The 18,288-nt window shown below is 44.5% G+C and overlaps 2 protein-coding genes across 2 annotated transcripts in view; both read right to left on the minus strand.

Moving 5' to 3' along the window:
• LOC145349314 (uncharacterized) overlaps window positions 1–6,242 on the minus strand; it is a 44,363-nt gene extending 38,121 nt beyond the window's left edge. The window contains exon 1 of the mRNA XM_080197814.1: window positions 6,177–6,242. Coding sequence (XP_080053940.1) covers window positions 6,177–6,222 — 46 coding nt within the window. The 5' untranslated portion in view covers window positions 6,223–6,242. The remainder of the gene's footprint in view (window positions 1–6,176) is intronic.
• A 6,528-nt stretch (window positions 6,243–12,770) lies between these two features.
• On the minus strand, window positions 12,771–15,024 carry LOC145349432 (macrophage-expressed gene 1 protein-like). Its single transcript, XM_080197968.1, has one exon. It carries the CDS (start codon window positions 14,969–14,971, stop codon window positions 12,794–12,796), a length of 2,178 nt encoding a protein of 725 aa, XP_080054094.1. The 5' UTR covers window positions 14,972–15,024; the 3' UTR covers window positions 12,771–12,793.
• Window positions 15,025–18,288: the final 3,264 nt, after the last annotated feature.

Consider the following 18,288-nt stretch of genomic DNA (forward strand, 5'->3'; position numbering starts at 1 on the left):
CTGCCACTGTCATTTACTTGGTGATCTAGAGATAAGTGAGAAATTTCCAGCTTTATTGCTGCATGAATGAGACTGGCTTGTTCATCGTCATCAACATATCTGGATTACTGCAGGTCCAACGGGTTCACATATTTCATTACTGAATCTGTGAGATGTCATCCAGAAACCAGTTTCACTTCGAAGAAAAGCTATTTTACCACCTCCCGCCTCCCTCCACCCGCACCCCAGAATGATTTGAGTTGTTGAACATTAATATTGTCATTGACCTTGCAAATCAAGACTATCTATTGAGGATTGTCTGAGTTGGAAAAGATTATGCTAAATGTTCTTGGGTATTTTAGTTGCTCACTCTAAAGAAATGTAACATCAAGCAAAATTAGATTATATAAAATTCGATTATTTCCAAAGTTGACTTCTAATTCCATTGTCTGTCATTCTGACAGATACATTAATCTGTTCAAAGTAGCTGACAAGGGGAATCGCACACATACATGGACACACACACACACGCACACGCACACGCACACATGCACACAGTAATTTCAAGACCTAAAATTTTCTATCAAAAATAGTTTTAACATTTTATAACGGTGAAGCATGGAACAGGAAATCAGGGTCAGGCATTCACAGATGAGTAAAGTTCTTTCTCTGCTTCTGTATTAATATACTCATCCCTATTCTTAAGATCTAACAAAGTCTAATTCTGACAACTAGATGTGAGAAATTTTTTGTAAGTATAGACTCCAAACACAGTAGGAAACAACACTTTCTTTGAAGACAGACAATATTAAAAGTGCCATTTTAGTTTAGCTTTTTTATAGAAAAATAAATAGATTCCAACTATATCTGAAGAAATTATTAAATATTAAATATTAATACTAAAACCAGAATCTATTAACTTTTCTTTTAGTTACATTAAGTGTAGACTTACTTGACTTTTCTCTGCGTGAAATAGCCAAATGATAACACATATTAAAAACATAAATATTAAATTGTTTCAAATGTTAACTCGATTTTCTCAAATAAGTGCAAGTTCTGTAGGGAAAATCTCTCACAAAAATAAAAACAAATGTATGATGTACATTTTGTAATTCAGATGCAGTCTTGAATAGATTATTTAAGATTAAAAGGTGAAACTTGTTTAAAGTTTATTTATTAATGGTGCAAGTTGGCTTACACTGCAATGAAGTTACTGTGAAAATACTTTTTAAGTGTAAATGTAAGCCTACTCATGATGCTAATAAATAAACTTATACTTTAAAACTTTAATATTCATCAGGAAAAGCAGGTATCAATGTTTAACAAGTCATACCTTAGGTGGGGAAAATGAAACTGAGTTTGAAGTGTAGTGGGGTGCCCCAGGGGTCGGTGCTGGGGCCTCAGCTATTTACCATTTATATAGATGATCTGGAGGAGGGAACCGAGTGCAGGGTGTCGAAATTTGCTGATGACACCAAGATTGGGGGAAAGGCAAATTGTGCGGAGGGTGTGGAGAGTCTGCAGAAGGATCTAGATAGGCTGGGCGAATGGGCCAGGAAATGGCAAATGGAATTTAATGTTGGCAAGTGTGAGGTGGTCCACTTTGGTAGGAAGAATGGTAGGAAGGACTATTACTTACGTGGCGAAAAACTGCAGCAGGCGACGGTGCAGAGGGACCTCGGGGTCCTTGTGCATGAGTCGCAAAAACCCAGCTTGCAGGTGCAGCAGGTGGTCAGGAAGGCGAATGGGATGCTGGCCTTCATAGCGAGGGGGATTGAATATAAAAGTAGGGAGGTCTTGCTGCAGCTGTATAGGGCATTGGTGAGGCCGCAGCTGGAGTACTGTGTGCAGTTTTGGGCGCCGCACCTGCGCAAGGATATTTTGGCCCTGGAGGGAGTGCAGAGGAGGTTTACTAGGCTGATACCGGAGTTGAGGGGATTGAGCTATGAGGAGAGGCTGAATAAACTAGGCTTGTACTCGTTAGAGTTTAGAAGAATGAGGGGAGATCTCATTGAGACGTATAAGATGATGAATGGGATGGATAGGATAGAGGTGGAGAGACTCTTCCCGCTCAAAAAAGACAGTAGGACTAGGGGGCACAGCCTCAAGATAAAGGGGAGGCGGTTTAGAACGGAGTTGAGGAGGAACTTCTTCACTCAAAGGGTGGTGAATCTCTGGAATTCTCTGCCCGTTGAAGTGGTGGAGGCTGCCTCGCTAAATATTTTTAAGAAGCGGGTTGATGGGTTCTTGATAAGAGAGGGGATTAAGGGTTATGGGGAGAGGGCGGGAAAGTGGAACTGAGCCACAACAGATCAGCCATGATCTTATTGAATGGCGGGGCAGGCTCGAAGGGCTAGATGGCCTACTCCTGCTCCTATTTCTTATGTTCTTATGTTCTTATGTAACTGGTTTGTAGGTAACATTGCACTTATTCAGATTAAACTGTTTGGATGCTTGGACCACAATTAAACACTATCCTGCCACTGCCACCCTATTCTTTTCGTTTACATGGTCATCTAGAGATAGGTGAGAAATTGCAGCTTTCATGCTCATTAATGAGACTGGTTGTTCGTTGTCATCTACCTGTCTGGAGTTCTGCAGGTCCAACGGGTTCACATATTTCATTACTGAATCTATGAGATGTCATCCAGAAACCAGTTTCACTTTGAAGAAATGCTACTTAATCTCCTCCCGCCTCCCTCCACCCCCACTCCAGAATGATTTGAGTTGTTGAACATTAATATTGTCATTGAGCTTGCAAATCAAGATTATCTATTGAGGATTGACCGAGTTGGTAAATGTTATGCTAAACGTTCTTGGGTATTTTAGTTGCTCGCTCTAAAGAAATGTAACATCAAGCAAAATTAGATTATGTAAAATAGGTATTTCCAAAGTTGACTTCTAATTCCATTGTCTGTCATTCTGACAGATGCACCAATCTGCTCAAAATAGCCGGACAAGGGGAATCGCACACACACATAGACATAGACACAGATACAGGCGCACACACAGACACACATGGAGACATTTCAAGATCTAAAATTTCAAGATCTAAATTTCAAGATCTAAAATTTTCCATCGAAAACAGTTTTAAAATTTTATAATGGTGAGGCGTGAAACAGGAAATCAGGGTCAGGCATTCACAGATTAATAAAGTTCGTTCTCTGCTTCTGTATTAATATAGTCGTCCCTAATCTCAAGATCCAACAAAATCTAATACTGACAACTAATTGTGAGAAATTTATTATAAGTATGGGTTCCAAACATAGTAGGAAACAACACTTTCTTTGAGGACAGGCAATATTAAAAATGCCATTTTAGCTTAGCTCTTATAGAGCAAGAAATAATTCCAACTAAACCTGAAGAAATTATTACATTTTAAGTATTAATATTAAAACCATAACTTATTGACTTTTCTTTTAGTCACATTAAATGTAGATTTACTTTACTTTTCTCTGTGTGAAATAGCCAAATGATAAAAATATAAAAAACATAAATATAAAACTTCTTTCAAATGTTAACTTGTTTTTCCCAAATAATGGCAGGTCCTACAGAGAAAATCTGTCACAAAAATAAAAGCGAATGGATGTACGATGTACATCAGATGCAGTCTTATATCAATTATTTAAGATTGGGAGGTGAAACTTGTTTAAATTTTATTCATTAGTGTCGCAAGTTGGCTTACACTGCAATGAAGTTACTGTGAAAATACTTTTTAAATATATTACTGCATTGCTAGTTACCATTAAAGATTTCCCAAAATGCATTTTTTGGTATAGCAGATGCAATAGCAAGAACAGACTGTACAATTTGACTTGTGTTTTGGGGAGCATTAAAAGACAAAGAAATTGTAGTGGAGGCAACTAAGTAGGTCAAAGACAGTCTACAGCCAAGTTTATTTATTTATTAGTGTCACAAGTAGACTCAAATTAACACTGCAATGAAATCATAGAGTCATAGAGGTTTACAGCACGGAAACAGGCCCTTCTGCCCAACTTGTCCATGCCACCTTTTTTTTAAAACCCCTAAACTAATCCCGATTGCCTGCATTTGACCCATAGCCCTCTATACCCATCGTACCCATGTAACTACCTAAATGTTTTTTAAAAGATAAAATTGTACTACTACCTCTGGCAGCTTGTTCCAGACTCTGTGTGAAAAAATTGCCCCTCTGGATATTTTTGTATCTCTGCCCTCTTACATTAAATCTATGTCCTCTAGTTTTAGACTCCCCCATCTTTGGGAAAAGGTATTGACTATCTACCCTGTCTATGCCCCTCATTATGTTATAGACCTCTATAAGGTCACCCCTCAGCCTCCTATGCTCCAGAGAAAAAAGTCCCAGTCTATTCAGTGTCTCCTTATAACTCAATCCATCAAGTCCCAGTAGCATCCTAGTAAATCTTGTCTGCACTCTTTCTAGTTTAATAATATCCTTTCTACAATAGGATGACCAGAACTGCACACAGTATTCCAAGTGTGGCCTTACCACAATGCTATTATATTGTACAGCAGAAATAGTTGATAGAAGTTACTGGGAAAATCCTCTAGTCGCCACACTTTGCTGCCTATTTGGGTACACTGAGCGAGAATTTAGCACGGCCGATGCACCTAACCAGCACATCTTTCAGATTGTGGAGGAAACTGGAGCACCCAGAGGGGACTCATGCAGACACAGGGAGAACATACAATGATCCAAGCCGGGAATTGAACCTGGGTCCCTGGCACTGTGAAGCAGTGCTAACCAGTGTGCCACTCCGTTGATGTACATTGGTCCAGAATCTCACAAAATGAAGTGACTATAACCCATAAAATACACAGCATTATGTTCATTGCCTTGCCGATACAATGCCTCAATTTTCACAGTAACCTCATTGCAGTGTTAATGTAATCCTATTTGTGACACTAATAAAACAAACAATTTTTACGATACTATATAAGATAAAAAGTAAGAGTATCATTGGTTATCTATGCAATATTTATACTTTGTACTCTTACAAAAACAAACAAAAGAAAGCTCCCTGAAAGTTTGGAAAAACAGGGCTCTGGTATCACCTATCCACTAAGTTTTGACCTGTACTTTTTAACCTTTTGTTGCTGCATTAGCCTTTTGCTTGGGGTTTTCACATCATCACTAAACACAAAGGAAAGCATTTGGTCTATTGTATCAGTGCTGGCTCTTTGAAAGAACTATCTAAATAATCCCAGTCACTTGCCTTTTCCCTTCCCTTTTCCCTTCCCCATCTAAACGTTCCCTTTTCAAGTTTATGACAATTCCCTTTTGAAAGCTACTACTGAAACAGCATCCACTCGGCTTTCAGTCAATACTTCTCATTTCATAACAACTCACTGAGCAAAACATATTCCCCTCAATTTCCTCTTCACCAACTTTCTGGTCAATTACCTTAAACCTGTATCCTTTGGTTACTCACCTCCCATCAGCAGATATGACTTCCTTCCATCTACCCTGTTAAAGTCCCAGCTAATTTTCAGTAAATCATTGAACTAGTTGAATTGTGTGAAGGTGGTTTTGCTGAGGAGGCATCAAAAGTTCTGCCAAACTCACTGGTTAAAATATTTTGTCACACAATTAGGGGAGGCAGTGGTGCAGTGGTATTATCACTGGACTTGTAATCTCGAGACCCATGGTAATGCTCTGGGGGCCCAGGTTTGAATCCCATCATGACAGGTGAAATTTGAATTCAATAAACCTGTAATTAAGTCTAATGATGATCATAAAACCATTGTTGATTGTCAGAAAAACCCATTTTGTTCACTAATATCCTTTAGGGAAGGAAATCTGCCAAACCCTACCTGCTCTGGACTACATGTCACTCTAGATCCACATCATTGTGGTGGACTCTTACATGCCCTCGAGATGGGCAGTAAATGTTGTCCCAGCCAGGGACACCCACATCCCATGAATAAATAACAAAATGAAACTATTGTAAATTAGTTACTTTAGCTTTTCCCTTCCTTTTCAGAAGTTCCACTGTGAAGACAAATCTATCTTGTCTGATGTTGTTTCTCAGATAACTTCAGAGAATTGAAAAATGACACAAACGTTGATCCAAAGAAGCTACAGTGATATCTTGGAAGAATCACTGCCACTCTGATAAGAAAGCTCCCTAGTTGTCCCCAGTCAACTGAACTCTCAATCACTTTGCCTCTCAGCTGCTGCCAGCAGTTTTACTCACCCACACTGAGGAATTGGAGGTACACATAGATGTTGCAGGATTGCATTGCTCCAGCTCTGAATTGGTTCGCAGTCAGAATTCAAAAACCTGAGTTTTCCTCATTACACCAGAAATTAACACCACCCTCACAACCTAATGACACAGGATTTTGATGTCTGCCCTTAAATGGTAAAAGGAAACCAAACGAACAAAGTTCCAATTCATTCCAGCATGTTTCCTGAACTACTGATGTGAGCATTGCCAATAACGACACATCTTAAAATTCTCAGAAATACTTTGCTCCGACAATCACACGCAAACTGGTTAATCATAGAATCCCCACAGTACAGAAGGAGGCTATTTGGCCCAGTGAGCCTGCATCGACAACAATCCCGCCCAGGCCTATACCCCAAGTATTTACCCTGCTAATCCTCATGACACTAAGGGGACATTTAGCATGGCCAATCATGGGTGGAAATCCACGCAGACACGGGACAAATGTGCAAACTCCACACAGACAGTCACCCGAGGCTGGAATTTAACCCAGTTCCTGACGTTGTGAGGCAGCAGTATTAACCAATGCGCCACTGTACCGCCTGAATGGAACTGTTGAAAGGAAGAACCTTTTAAAGGTACAGAACAATTTGATTTGTCCAGTGGAAAATGGGGGGCATTTTACGATGACGAAAATGATTGCTTCAAAGTTGGCAAATGGAACATTTTATCTTTTTTTGCATCTAGTGTCAACGTCAATAACATTTAGATCAAGCAGAAAATGGATGATAAAGAGAATATAGACTTAACAATACAACAACAGGTGATACCCTGGAACATTTAAAAAAACAGGAATGAGAATTTTAAAATTGAGAAATTGATTAACCAGGAGTTAATGTAGGCTAGCAAGCTCAGGGGTGACATGCACAATAGGCTACACGTGGCAGGGTTTTGGGTGACTTCAAACTTATGCAGGCTGGTCATGTTTAGACGTAACAAAGGCATGGATAAAGATTTCAACATTTGATGAACATATGTGGGGTGGTGTCAGTTAATCACAGAATCCTTGTAGTACAAAGGGAGGCCAATTGGCCCATCAAGCCTGCATCAACATCTATCCCACTCGGGCAACATCTCCGCAAAACCACATATTTATCCTGCTAACTCCCCAGGCCAGCCCATCTAACCTGCACATCTTTGGAGTGTGGGAGAAAACTGACGCACCTGGAGGAAACCCATGCAGACATAGGGAGAACATGCAAACTCCACACAAGCTGTCACCCGAGGCTAGAATTAAACCCGGGACCATGGTGCTATGAGGCATAGTGCTAACCACTGCGCCACCGTGGCAGCCACAATTTAATGTTACAGATGTGGAAACTGGCTGTATTAGTGATGTACAAATGTGTGGTTGTAAGTTCACCTCAGGTTCAATATGACAGCAGGCCTGGGAGAGAAAATTTGCCACTTCCCTGCCAGTAAACACAAAGGTCCAAGAAAAAACTCCATTCTTTCTCAAGAAATGAAATAAAATGAAAGGCAACTATTGTGAAGAAAATTTGAGGAATCATTCACTTAAAAATAACATGAGTACGTTTATCAGTTAAGTTGGCCGGAATTCTCCCATCTCGCCCACCACTGGACTTTTAACGGGTGGGTTGCGGAGAATGTGAAATGCCATTGATGGTCCAGCAGGAATTTCTGGCTTCTAGTCCAGTATGGTTGGAGAATTCCGCCCGTTGTCTTTCATATCTTTGATCGCCAGAAAGTTTCCTTCTCTTGAAGGCCTTAGTCTTCGTTCAAGAGCTTTGGTTTGAATGTCATGTTTTAAGAAAGAAAGCATTTGCATATACATACTGCCTTTCTCAGAACACTTTGCAGCTAACAAGATGTTTTTAAAATGTTGTCACTGCTGTAGGAGCCACACCAACCAATTTATACCCAGTAAGGTCTGACACAAATTTATCTTCTGCCCAAATGATGTTGGCTGAAGTTGGATTTTGGATTCTTAGAATGTGTCATGTACTTTGGCCCTTTAGTACTGAGCAAACAGTCATATCGGTTTGCCTCAATGCATAAGAATCATCTGTGGGGCTGAACTGCTAGAAATGCTAGAGCAAAAGATAGAAAAACTTTGGTCAGGTAAATGCATTTGAATACGTTTTAAAAAAAACCCTCAACCAATTGCTTTTTTGTGTGTATACACGCCTCTGACCGTGAAAGAGGGCAAAAGGCAGACTACTGATTATACTGTTGTTTTATGTTCTGAAAGCATTAAACTGAAAGATGTTGCATTTCTTCATCCAGTCTTGGGTGCAATTTAAAAATTAATTTTGAACCAAACAGCCATTAATTGTCATATGTTGACAAAATAACTTTCAATCATCACTTATTTTGATGACGGGAAAGCTCTTAAATGGCACATAATAACCACGAGCACCACCTTGACAGAATAGCCTTGCAACAACCTTGGATCTTCATCCCATATATCATGTAAATTTTGTTGATGAGTGAAAAATAAGCTCTGTTATTATGAGTAACCCAATGGACCTGCCCAAAGATATTCAGTTTGGGTGGATTGGCCATGCTAAATTGGCCCTAAGTGTCAGGGGGATTAGTGGAGCAAATAGGGTTGAGGGAAAGGGCCTGGGTGGGATTGTAATCAGTGAAGGCTCAATGGGCCAAATGGCCTCCTTCTGCACTATAGGGAATTTATGATTCTGTGACTAAGGGTGACGAGGTAGGCTTGATAACCTGAATACTGGGCGCTCTTTATTTAAGGTGTGCACTCATTCACAGTCAGATCGAAGACTGTTCAACGGGGTTCCATCTTGGGGAGAACTAATTGCCAAGGGAGTCACCTGACCTGCACTCCTTAAAGGGACAGTCAAAGCCCCAAACCCCAATAAATAATTTATACACATATATCACATCTGTAACATGTGAAAAGGTCCTTCAGTTCATTAACAAACGAGAAATGATCCACCTACATAATTGCGTAGGCCATGAATAATTGAAAAAAACGCTTCTCCATAGACTCTGGCTGACTTGTCCTGTGTTTCTCCCCATTTTTTCATTCCCGACTTAAATTTATTCACGTGCACCAGACTGTTAATAGTCAGAGGGTCAGCACTAAAATAAATAATTTTGCAGAAAAAAAAACCTCTCCAAGTTGCTCCTTGTGAACATTTTAACAGTGAATTCGGGCGACATGGTAGCACAGTGGTTAGCACTACTGCTTCACAGCTCCAGGGACCTGGGTTTGATTCCTGGCTTGAGTCACTGACTGTGTGGAGTCTGCACATTCTCCTCATGTCTGCGTGGGTTTCCTCTGGGTGTTCCAGTTTCCTCCCACTGTCCAAAGATGTGCGGGTGAGGTTGATTGACCATGCTAAAAAAAAAATTGCCCCTTAGTTTCTTGAGATGCGTAGGTTAGAGGGATTAGCAGGTAAATATGTAGGGATATAGGGGTAGGGCCTGCGTGGGATTGTGGTCAGTGCAGGCTTGATGGGCCAAATGGCCTCTTTCTGCACTGTAGGGTTTCTATTCTATGAATTGTTGTGATATGGACATTCACTGTTCATCCATCCATAGTTGTCCTTGAAAAGGTGATGATGTGTTTTTTTCTTAAACCACTGCAGTCCTTGTGGTGAAGGTACTCCTGCAGTTTTTAACCCACTGATTATGACAGGGAACAAGGTAATATATTTTAAGTTGGCACATTGTGTGACTTGGAGGGAAACATGAAGATGATGATGTCCCTGTGCACCTGCTGCCCTTATTTTAGATAGTGAAGGTTGCAGGTTTGGGAGATGCTGCAGATACACACTGCAATCATGGTGTGCTGGTACTGAAGGGAGTAGGTGCTTTAAGTCATAGAATCATTGAATGCCTACACTGCAGAAGGAGGCATTTTGGCCCAATAGTCTGCACCAACTACAATCCCACCCAGGCCCTATCCCCATCACCCCACACATTTACCCTGGCAGGACTTGCTCAATTAATGATAGGGCACTGGGGAAAGTTACAGAACAAAGAGATCTAGGGGTACATGTTCATAGCTCCCTGAATGTGGAGTCACAGGTGGACAGAGTGGTGAAGGAGGCATCAGCATGCTTGGTTTCATCGGTCAAAACATTGAATACCAAGGAGTTGGTACATCTTGTTGAAGTTATACAAGACATTGGTAAGGCCACACTTGGAATACTTTGTGCAGTCCTGGTCATCCTATTATAGAAAGGATATTATTAAACTAGAAACAGTGCAGAAAAGATCTATTAGGATGCTACTGGAACTTGATGGTTTGAGTTGTAAGGAAAGGCTGGATAGACTGGGTAGACTGGGACTTTTTCTCTGAAGTGTAGGAGACTGAGGGGTGATCTTATAGAGGTCACAGATCAGCCAGATAGTCAATATCTTTTCCCAAAGGTAGAGGAGTCTAAAACTAGAGGGCATAGGTTTAAGGTGAGAGGGGAGAGATACAAAGGTGTCCAGAGGGCAATCTTTTCACGCAGAGCATGGTGGAACAAGCTGCAGAGGTAGTAGTAGAGGTCGGTATAATTTTGTCTTTTAAAAGGCATGGGATTGTTGCATGGGTAAGAAGTGTATAGAGGGCTATGGGCCAAATACAGGTAATTGAGATTAGCTTAGGGGTTTTAAAAAAAAAGCAGCATGGACAAGTTGGGCTAAAGAGCCCGTTCCCATGCTGTAAACCTTTATGACTCTATGACTAAGATTCTATAATTCCCCTAGACACTAGGGTCAATTTAGCATGGCCAACCAATCTAACCCACACATCTTTGGACTGTGGGAGGAAACTGGAGCACCCGGAGGAAATCCACACAGACACAGGGGAGAATATGCAAACTCCACACAGACGGTGACCCAAGACCAGAATTGAATCGGGGTCCCTGGGACTGCGAGGCAGCAGTGCTAACCACTGTGCCACCGTGCCGCCCCTACCTGAGTAGGTGCCTGAGGTGTATTGAAGTCAAAAGTGTAATCTGAGAATCACTGAGACGCAAAGCTGGTGCACAGGAATAAACTTAAGACAGGTTTTTTTTTAAAGAGGCAAGATACAGACCGGGCCTGTCAGCATCTGTGGAGAAGCAACATTTTCAGCCATTTCCTGAATTTTCCCATTACCAGCATTTGCCATTTTTCTTTTTATTCCCTTTTTAAGTTTTTATTCTCTTTAAATTTCCTTCACTACAACAATGGCAGCCATGCCTTCAGCTGCTCAGGCCCTGAGCTCTGGAATTCATTGTCCATGCCTCTCAGCCTATCTACCTTTTTCACTTCCACTCAGGCACTCTTTAAAACCTACCAGTTTAACCAAGACTTTGGTCACCTAACCTAAGATTGCCTTTGTGGCTCGGTACAAGCTTTGCAGATCAGAAAGTGCAGAGAGCCTTGGGATGTTTTGCTATGTTTAAAATGTGATATAAATTAAAACTGTTACTGAAATACACACAGGTGAATGAATTCAACTCAATTTTATTTAGCAAACATACATACATTTCATTCTGAAATTTTATTTTTTTTCTTCCTCTCACTTGACTTCAAAATAGAGAGGTTGCCCTGGTTAATATAATTACATCTCATTTTCCTAATCATCCCATTTACAATACCAATTGACAGAACATTGACAAATGCCAAAGCAAGGCTTTTTTGAAAAAAATCAAAATATCTGGCTTGATTTTAAGATATTGAATAAAAAATAATGCCAAGAGGATAAATAAACAAAGATAGTTGAATTTAAGGAATTCAATGTGATTCACATAACGTTTTCAGACAGAAATAAGCTTGTCATTATCTGCTGGTGTTCAACTCAACAATGATCCACATCCATTCGAATACAATTCTCCTATTCATTCTGCATTTCCCACCCAGTCAAATCCCATTCTCCTAGACTCCCTATCCCTACCAGCCTAATCCCCTTCTCTCCTATTCATTCCCTACAATATCCTGTTGAGTCTTAATCCTACTCTCCCCCTCCCACTGTCCCATACCCTTAAATGTCCCACCCAGCCTAATCTCACAGAATCCTACGAATACCCTGTAACTCTTAAATAACCAGTCTAGTTATAGTCCCACTGTTCAGCTCTCTGCCTCATGCCTTTAAATGTCCAACCCACTTTAATCCAACAGGATCCTACCATTTCCCCATACCTCTTAATATCCTACCCAGTCCAATCCCATCTTCCTACTGAGTCCCCATCCCACCAGCCTAATCTCCCTCTATCCTATTTATTCCCTACAGCCCTTAAATATCCCACAGAGTCTTTCCCACTCTCCCCACTCACTGCCCTGTATTCTTAAATGTCCCACCCATCCTCATCCCACGCAATCCTGCACATTCCCCATATCTCTTGATACCCAACCCAGTTTAGGTTGCACTACAGGTTGCTGCCTCAGACCCTTAAATGCACTACCCGAGTCTCCTGCTCACTCCACAAACTCACTGATTGATCTCTTTTTGGTCAATATAACACATGACTGATTATAGCAATGTCTACACCGCAATGTCTGTTCTCTTTGATGAGTTGAAGCCAGGTTTTCAGCTCCAGTGCCCCGTCCTACGCACCCCCCCCCCCCCCCCCCCCCCACTTGTCCCCCAGTCCAGTGGAGAATGCCTTTTCTGATCAGACTTGGCCACTCTGATCTTGAGAACATAGCTGTTCCGTCTCCTGCTCTTCCACAATCTCAGAGTGGGAAATCACGGGGGATCTCTCCAGAGACTGGTAGCCATGGTTCCTCCAGCGCTTCCTGCCATAGTAGTAAGCAAGGCCGATCAGCCCGATGGCAACCAAGGTGACGGAGATGGAGATGGCGACGGTCGCTCCCCCACCTACGGACGTGGCGTCCGGGAAGATGCGGTGGACACCCGAAGCAGGGGCCGTTTTCCACAAGTTGGTGCGGCTGTCCCGGAACCAGGGCTGCTGCTGGTGTTCCAAGAGCACCACCACAGTGTTGGTGGAGCTGACGGTCAGCAGGGGGGGCGGGGAGAAGGGGGGCAGGTTGATGCGGGGCAGGTTGATCCCGTCCAGGGCGCCAGACTTCAGACAATAGAGAACCTGGCAGCTGTCGCTGATGGCAGCCCGGTGCTGACTGTAGCCCGCCGGACACCTCTTGGGGTAGGAAAGACTGGCCTCCTCTGCATGGGGGTTGGGGCCCAGCCCGCGGTCCGGGGGCCCCGCCAGCGGGTTGCCCGTCTCGCAGCTGAAGAAGCCGCCGAAGGGGACGGAGTAGCGGAGGGCCAGCTCTACGTCGTCACTGACACAGACCCGGAGCTCGCGCAGCAGGGTCAGTGGGTAGAAGGAGGGCGGGCAGCCACGGCTGTTGGTCAGTGGATTTCCCGCCCCGTCGGCGCTGTACAGACCCCCAAAGAGGTAGCCCCCCGAGGGCTGGCCAAGTGTGCTGCCCGCCGCACACCAGAATGCCTTGAACAAGGCTCGGCGCACGTGATAGGCATCCCCGCACACGTTCTTGCAGCATCTGGCCACCAGCCAGCAGGTGTGGCAGTGCCGCTGGCACTCATAATGGCTGTAAGCTTCCTCCTGCACCCCCGAGTGCAGTGGGGTGGCCAAATAGCCCGGGGGGCAGCTGAAGGAGCCGGTTAGGGGGTTTCTCTGCTCCAGCCTCTGGCACAGAGAGTAGGAATCCTCCCCCGAGAGCGGTAAACACTCCTGGTACAGTCCACCGAAGGTGAAGTTGACGCCCGAGTCCCGGCAGCTGCCGTCGTCCAAGTTGGCCCTGAAGTTGAAGTTGGGGGAGTTGGGGTCCAGGCAGCCCGGGTGGGTGTTAACCGTGTAGTACAGGTTGATGGCACTCTCGATAGCCTGGGACACCTTCCTGACCGTGGGCTCGGGCAGCTCGGGGACGCGGGCCGGGCTGACCACCAGGTGGAGGGGCTGGCCGGAGCGGTCAATGGCCACCAGCTGGTTGCCCACCTCCTGCTGCCACTTCTGCAGGGTGACCCCAGGGTAGAAGGGGATTCCGCCGTTGCTCTCGATCCGGGAGTGCGTGCGATTGCCCAGGTACTGCTTGGAGAACTGGTCGGTGGACTCGTGGTGGGCGCTCAGACCCACGTGGACCATTTGGAAGAAGGTGACGCCGACCGAGGTGGTGATGCTGGACTTGTGGCTCCAACTGTCCGACACAAAGCTGGACCGTAGCTGGTCCTCCTGCACCAGGTTGGCACCAGCATGGACACCGGTCAACACGTGGGTGCCATAGTTCCTGACCAGCAGCTCTGAGTGGTAGCGGGCAGCTCTGCTCTGGTTGTTCTCCAGGTAGTTGCCGATCAGAATCAGCTGCTCCTTGAAGCCCTGGTCCAGCTGGAAGTTGGCCTGAGCTTTGACCTGGTACATGAGGTCCCTCACCTGGATCCGGGCGGTCACGCTGCCGTCCCGCACCTGGTGGGTCTTCACCCTCTCGACGTCCGCCGAGAACTTGCCGTTCAGGATGGAGAGGTAGGACTCCTCCGAGTTGATGGAGTTGCTGGTGGAGCTCCTGTAGTCGCGCCAGTCCCGGATCAGCTCGGACACCAAGTCGATGCTGGTCCGCTTCAGCGGCACCACGTCCACCTGGTCGGGGAGGAGGTAGAGACCGTCCTCGGTGGTCCTGCACTGCGAGTAGCTGGAGTTCATCACCCTGCCCAGGTCCAGGTTCCTCAGGTTGTCCCAGCCTCCGCCGGGGAGGACTTCCAGAGCGGTCAGCCCTTTCTGGGTCTTCCTGCATTCTGTCAGCCCATCCCCGCCGGGCGGCACTGCTCCCCCTGCCAGGGTGCACAGGAGAGCATTGACCAAGAGCAGGAACATCCTTCAGGAACACACACTCCCTCGGCTCCTCTCCCAGCCACACTGTCTGGGCGACTGAGTGATCTCTCGATTTCGATTTCTATTTCACAGCATTCTGTTTCCTCATCTCACCAACCACGGTGCCTATGTGTAAAATATCCAAAGGGGAAGTCCAGAACCACCACACATCAGGTGAAGTTCGGTGTCATCTCTTTCATTTCCCGCTGCGACCCCACCACCCCTCATTTAAGTAACTCATTTATTAACCTTCAACCCTTGATCAATATGGATAATGGACAGATTGGATAATAGAATCCTTACAATGCAGAAGGAGATCATTCATCCCATGGAGTCTGTACCCACAACAATCTCACCCAGGCACTCTCCCTGTAATCCCATGTATTTAATCTCCCCATTCCCCCTGTCAATTGAAGTAAAAATAAAGTTTATTTATTAGTGAGGCTTACTTACATTAACACTGCAATGAAGTTACTGTGAAATTCCCCTAGTCGCCACAGTCCAATGCAATGCACCTAACCAGCATGTCTTTCAGACTGTGGGAGGAAACCAGAGCACCCAGGGGAAACCCACTCAAACACAGGGAGAACATACAGACTCCGAGCAGACAATGATCCAAGCCAGGAATCAAACCCAGGTCCCTGGCTCTGTGAGGCAGCAGTGCTCAGTGGTAGGGAAATTATTGGAGAGGATTCTTCGAGACAGGATTTACTCCCACTTGGAAAAAAGTGGACGTATTAGGGAGAAGCAACATGTGAAGAAGAGGACATGCCTCACTAATTTGATTGGATTTTTCGAGGAAGTGACGGAGATGATTGATGAGGGTAGGGCAGTGGATGTTGACTACATGGCCTTTGACAAGGTCCCTCATGGCAGACTGGTGCAGAAGGTGAAGTCACATGGGATCAGAGGTAAGCTGACAAGGTGGACACGGAACTGGCTCGGTCATATAAGACAGAGGGTAGCAGTGGAAGGGCGTGTTTCTGAATGGAGGGCTGTGAGTAGTGGTGTTCCTCTGGGATCAATGCTGGGAACTTAGCTGTTTGTAATATAAATAAATGATTTGGAGGAAAATGTAACTGGTTTGATTAGTAAGTTTGCGGATGACACAAAGGTTGGTGGATTTGCAGATAGTGATGAGGACTGTCAGAGGATACAGCAAGATATAGATCAGCTCTAGATCAGCTGTACCCAAGTAGAGAGATGGCAGATGGCATTTAATCCAGACAAATGTGAGGTAATGCATTTTGGAAGGTCTAATAAAGTTAGGAAATATACAGTAAAAGACAAAACCCTGAAGAGTATTGATAGGGCAGAGGGATCTGAGTGTACAGGTACACAGATCACTGAAAATGGCAACACAAGTGGAGAAGGTAGTCAAGAAGGCATACGCATGCTTGCCTTCATCAGCCAGGGCATTGAGTTTAAAAATTGGCAAGTCATGTTGCAGCTTTATAGAAACTTAGTTAGGTTGCATTTGGAATATAGTGTTAATTCTGGCCGCCACACTACCAGAAGGATGTGGAGGCTTTGGAGAGGGTACAGAAAAGATTTACCAGGATGCTGCCTGGTATGGAGGACATTAGCTGTGAGGAGAGGTTGGAGAAACTTGGTTTGTTCTCACTGGAACAATGGAGGTTGAGGGGCGACCTGAAAGAAGTCTATAAAATTATGAAGGGCATGGACAGTTTGGATAATCAGAAGCTTTTTCCCAGGGTGGAAGAGCCAATTACTAGGGGGCATAAGTTTAAGGTGTGAGAGGCAACATTTAAAAGAGATGTATGAGGCAAGTTTTTTACACAGAAAGTGGTGGGTGCCTGGAACCCTCTGCCAGGGGAAATAGTGGAAGTGGATATGATAGTGGCTTTTAAGGGGCGTATGGACACATACATGAATAGGATGGGAATAGAGGGATATGGTCCCTGGAAGGATAGGGGGTTTTAGTTCAGTCAGGGGGCATGGTCAGTGCAGGCTTGGAGGGCTGAAGAGCCTGTTCCTGTGCTTTAATTTTCTTTCTGTGCCACCGTGCCGCCTCCATAGGAGTAGGGGGAATGTCATGTAACCCCTATGTAATGTTACCGTCCCCACATATTGCACATGAAGTACAGGCTACTAAATCCCTGCAACCTGTTACATTGGAAGGGGAGACCTTTCAGCCCCTTGAGCCTATTACATAAGAATACGATAGCCTAGTGGTATTATCGTTAGACTATTAATCCAGAAATCAGCTGATGTTCTGGGGACCTGGGTTCGAGTCCCACCACAGCAGATAAAGCGGAATTTGAATTCAATAAAAAATACCTGGAATTAAGAATCTACGCATAGAATCACATAGCACAGAAGAGGCCCTTTGTCTCATCGAGTCTACACTGACACATTGTAAATACTTGAAATCCCACCTAATCCCATCTGCCAGCACTTGACCCATAGCCCTGAATGTTATGACAGCTACGTGTTCATCTGATGATGCAAAACAATCGTCAGAAAAACCCATTTGTTTCACAAATGTCATTTAGGGAAGGAAATTTGCTGTCCTTACCTGGCCTACATGTGACCCCAGAGCCACAGCAATGTGTGGTTGACCCTCAACTGACCTCTAAGGGCAACTAGTGATGGCCAATAAATGCTAACCAGCCACTGACACCCATGACCCAAATTAATGAAACAAAATTTACAGGCCATTCATATTGCATAGGAGGTACAAGCCGTTCAGACCCCAGAACCTGCAATGTAGGAACAGAAGGAGGCCATTCAGCTTCTTGAGGAGGTCATTTAGTATCCCAAGCCTGCTACATGGGAACAGGAATACACAAGATCACAAAAAATAGAAGCAAGAGCAGGCCACTACCCCCTTCAAGCCTGCCCACCATTCAGTAGAATCATGGCTGATCTATGCCAGCATAGTGGTTAGCACTGCTGCCTCACAGCACTGGGGACCCAGGTTCAATTCCCGGCTTGGGTTACCGTCTGTGTGGAGTCTACAGGTTCTCCCCGTGTCTGCATGGGTTTCCTCCAAGTGCTCCGGTTTCCTCCCACTATCCAAAGATGTGTGGGTTAGATGGATTGGCCATGCTAAATTGCCCCTTACTGTCAGGGGCACTAGCTAGGGTAAATACACGGGGTGATGGGGATAGGGCCTGGATGGGATTGTAGTTGGTGCAGACTCGATGGGCTGAATGGCTCCTTCTGCAATGTAGGATCATATGATTCTATGATTTAACTCCTTTTCTGTGCCATTTCCCCATCGCCGTCTAGTAGGTCCCAGAGTTCAAACTCCAAAGTGAGAGAGAGAGAAGAACTGCTGATCCTTGCAAATCCAA

This window comes from Carcharhinus amblyrhynchos, chromosome 10 (assembly GCF_965287045.1).
Source record: "Carcharhinus amblyrhynchos chromosome 10, sCarAmb.v2.hapA, whole genome shotgun sequence".
In the NCBI taxonomy this organism is placed as follows: domain Eukaryota; kingdom Metazoa; phylum Chordata; class Chondrichthyes; order Carcharhiniformes; family Carcharhinidae; genus Carcharhinus; species Carcharhinus amblyrhynchos.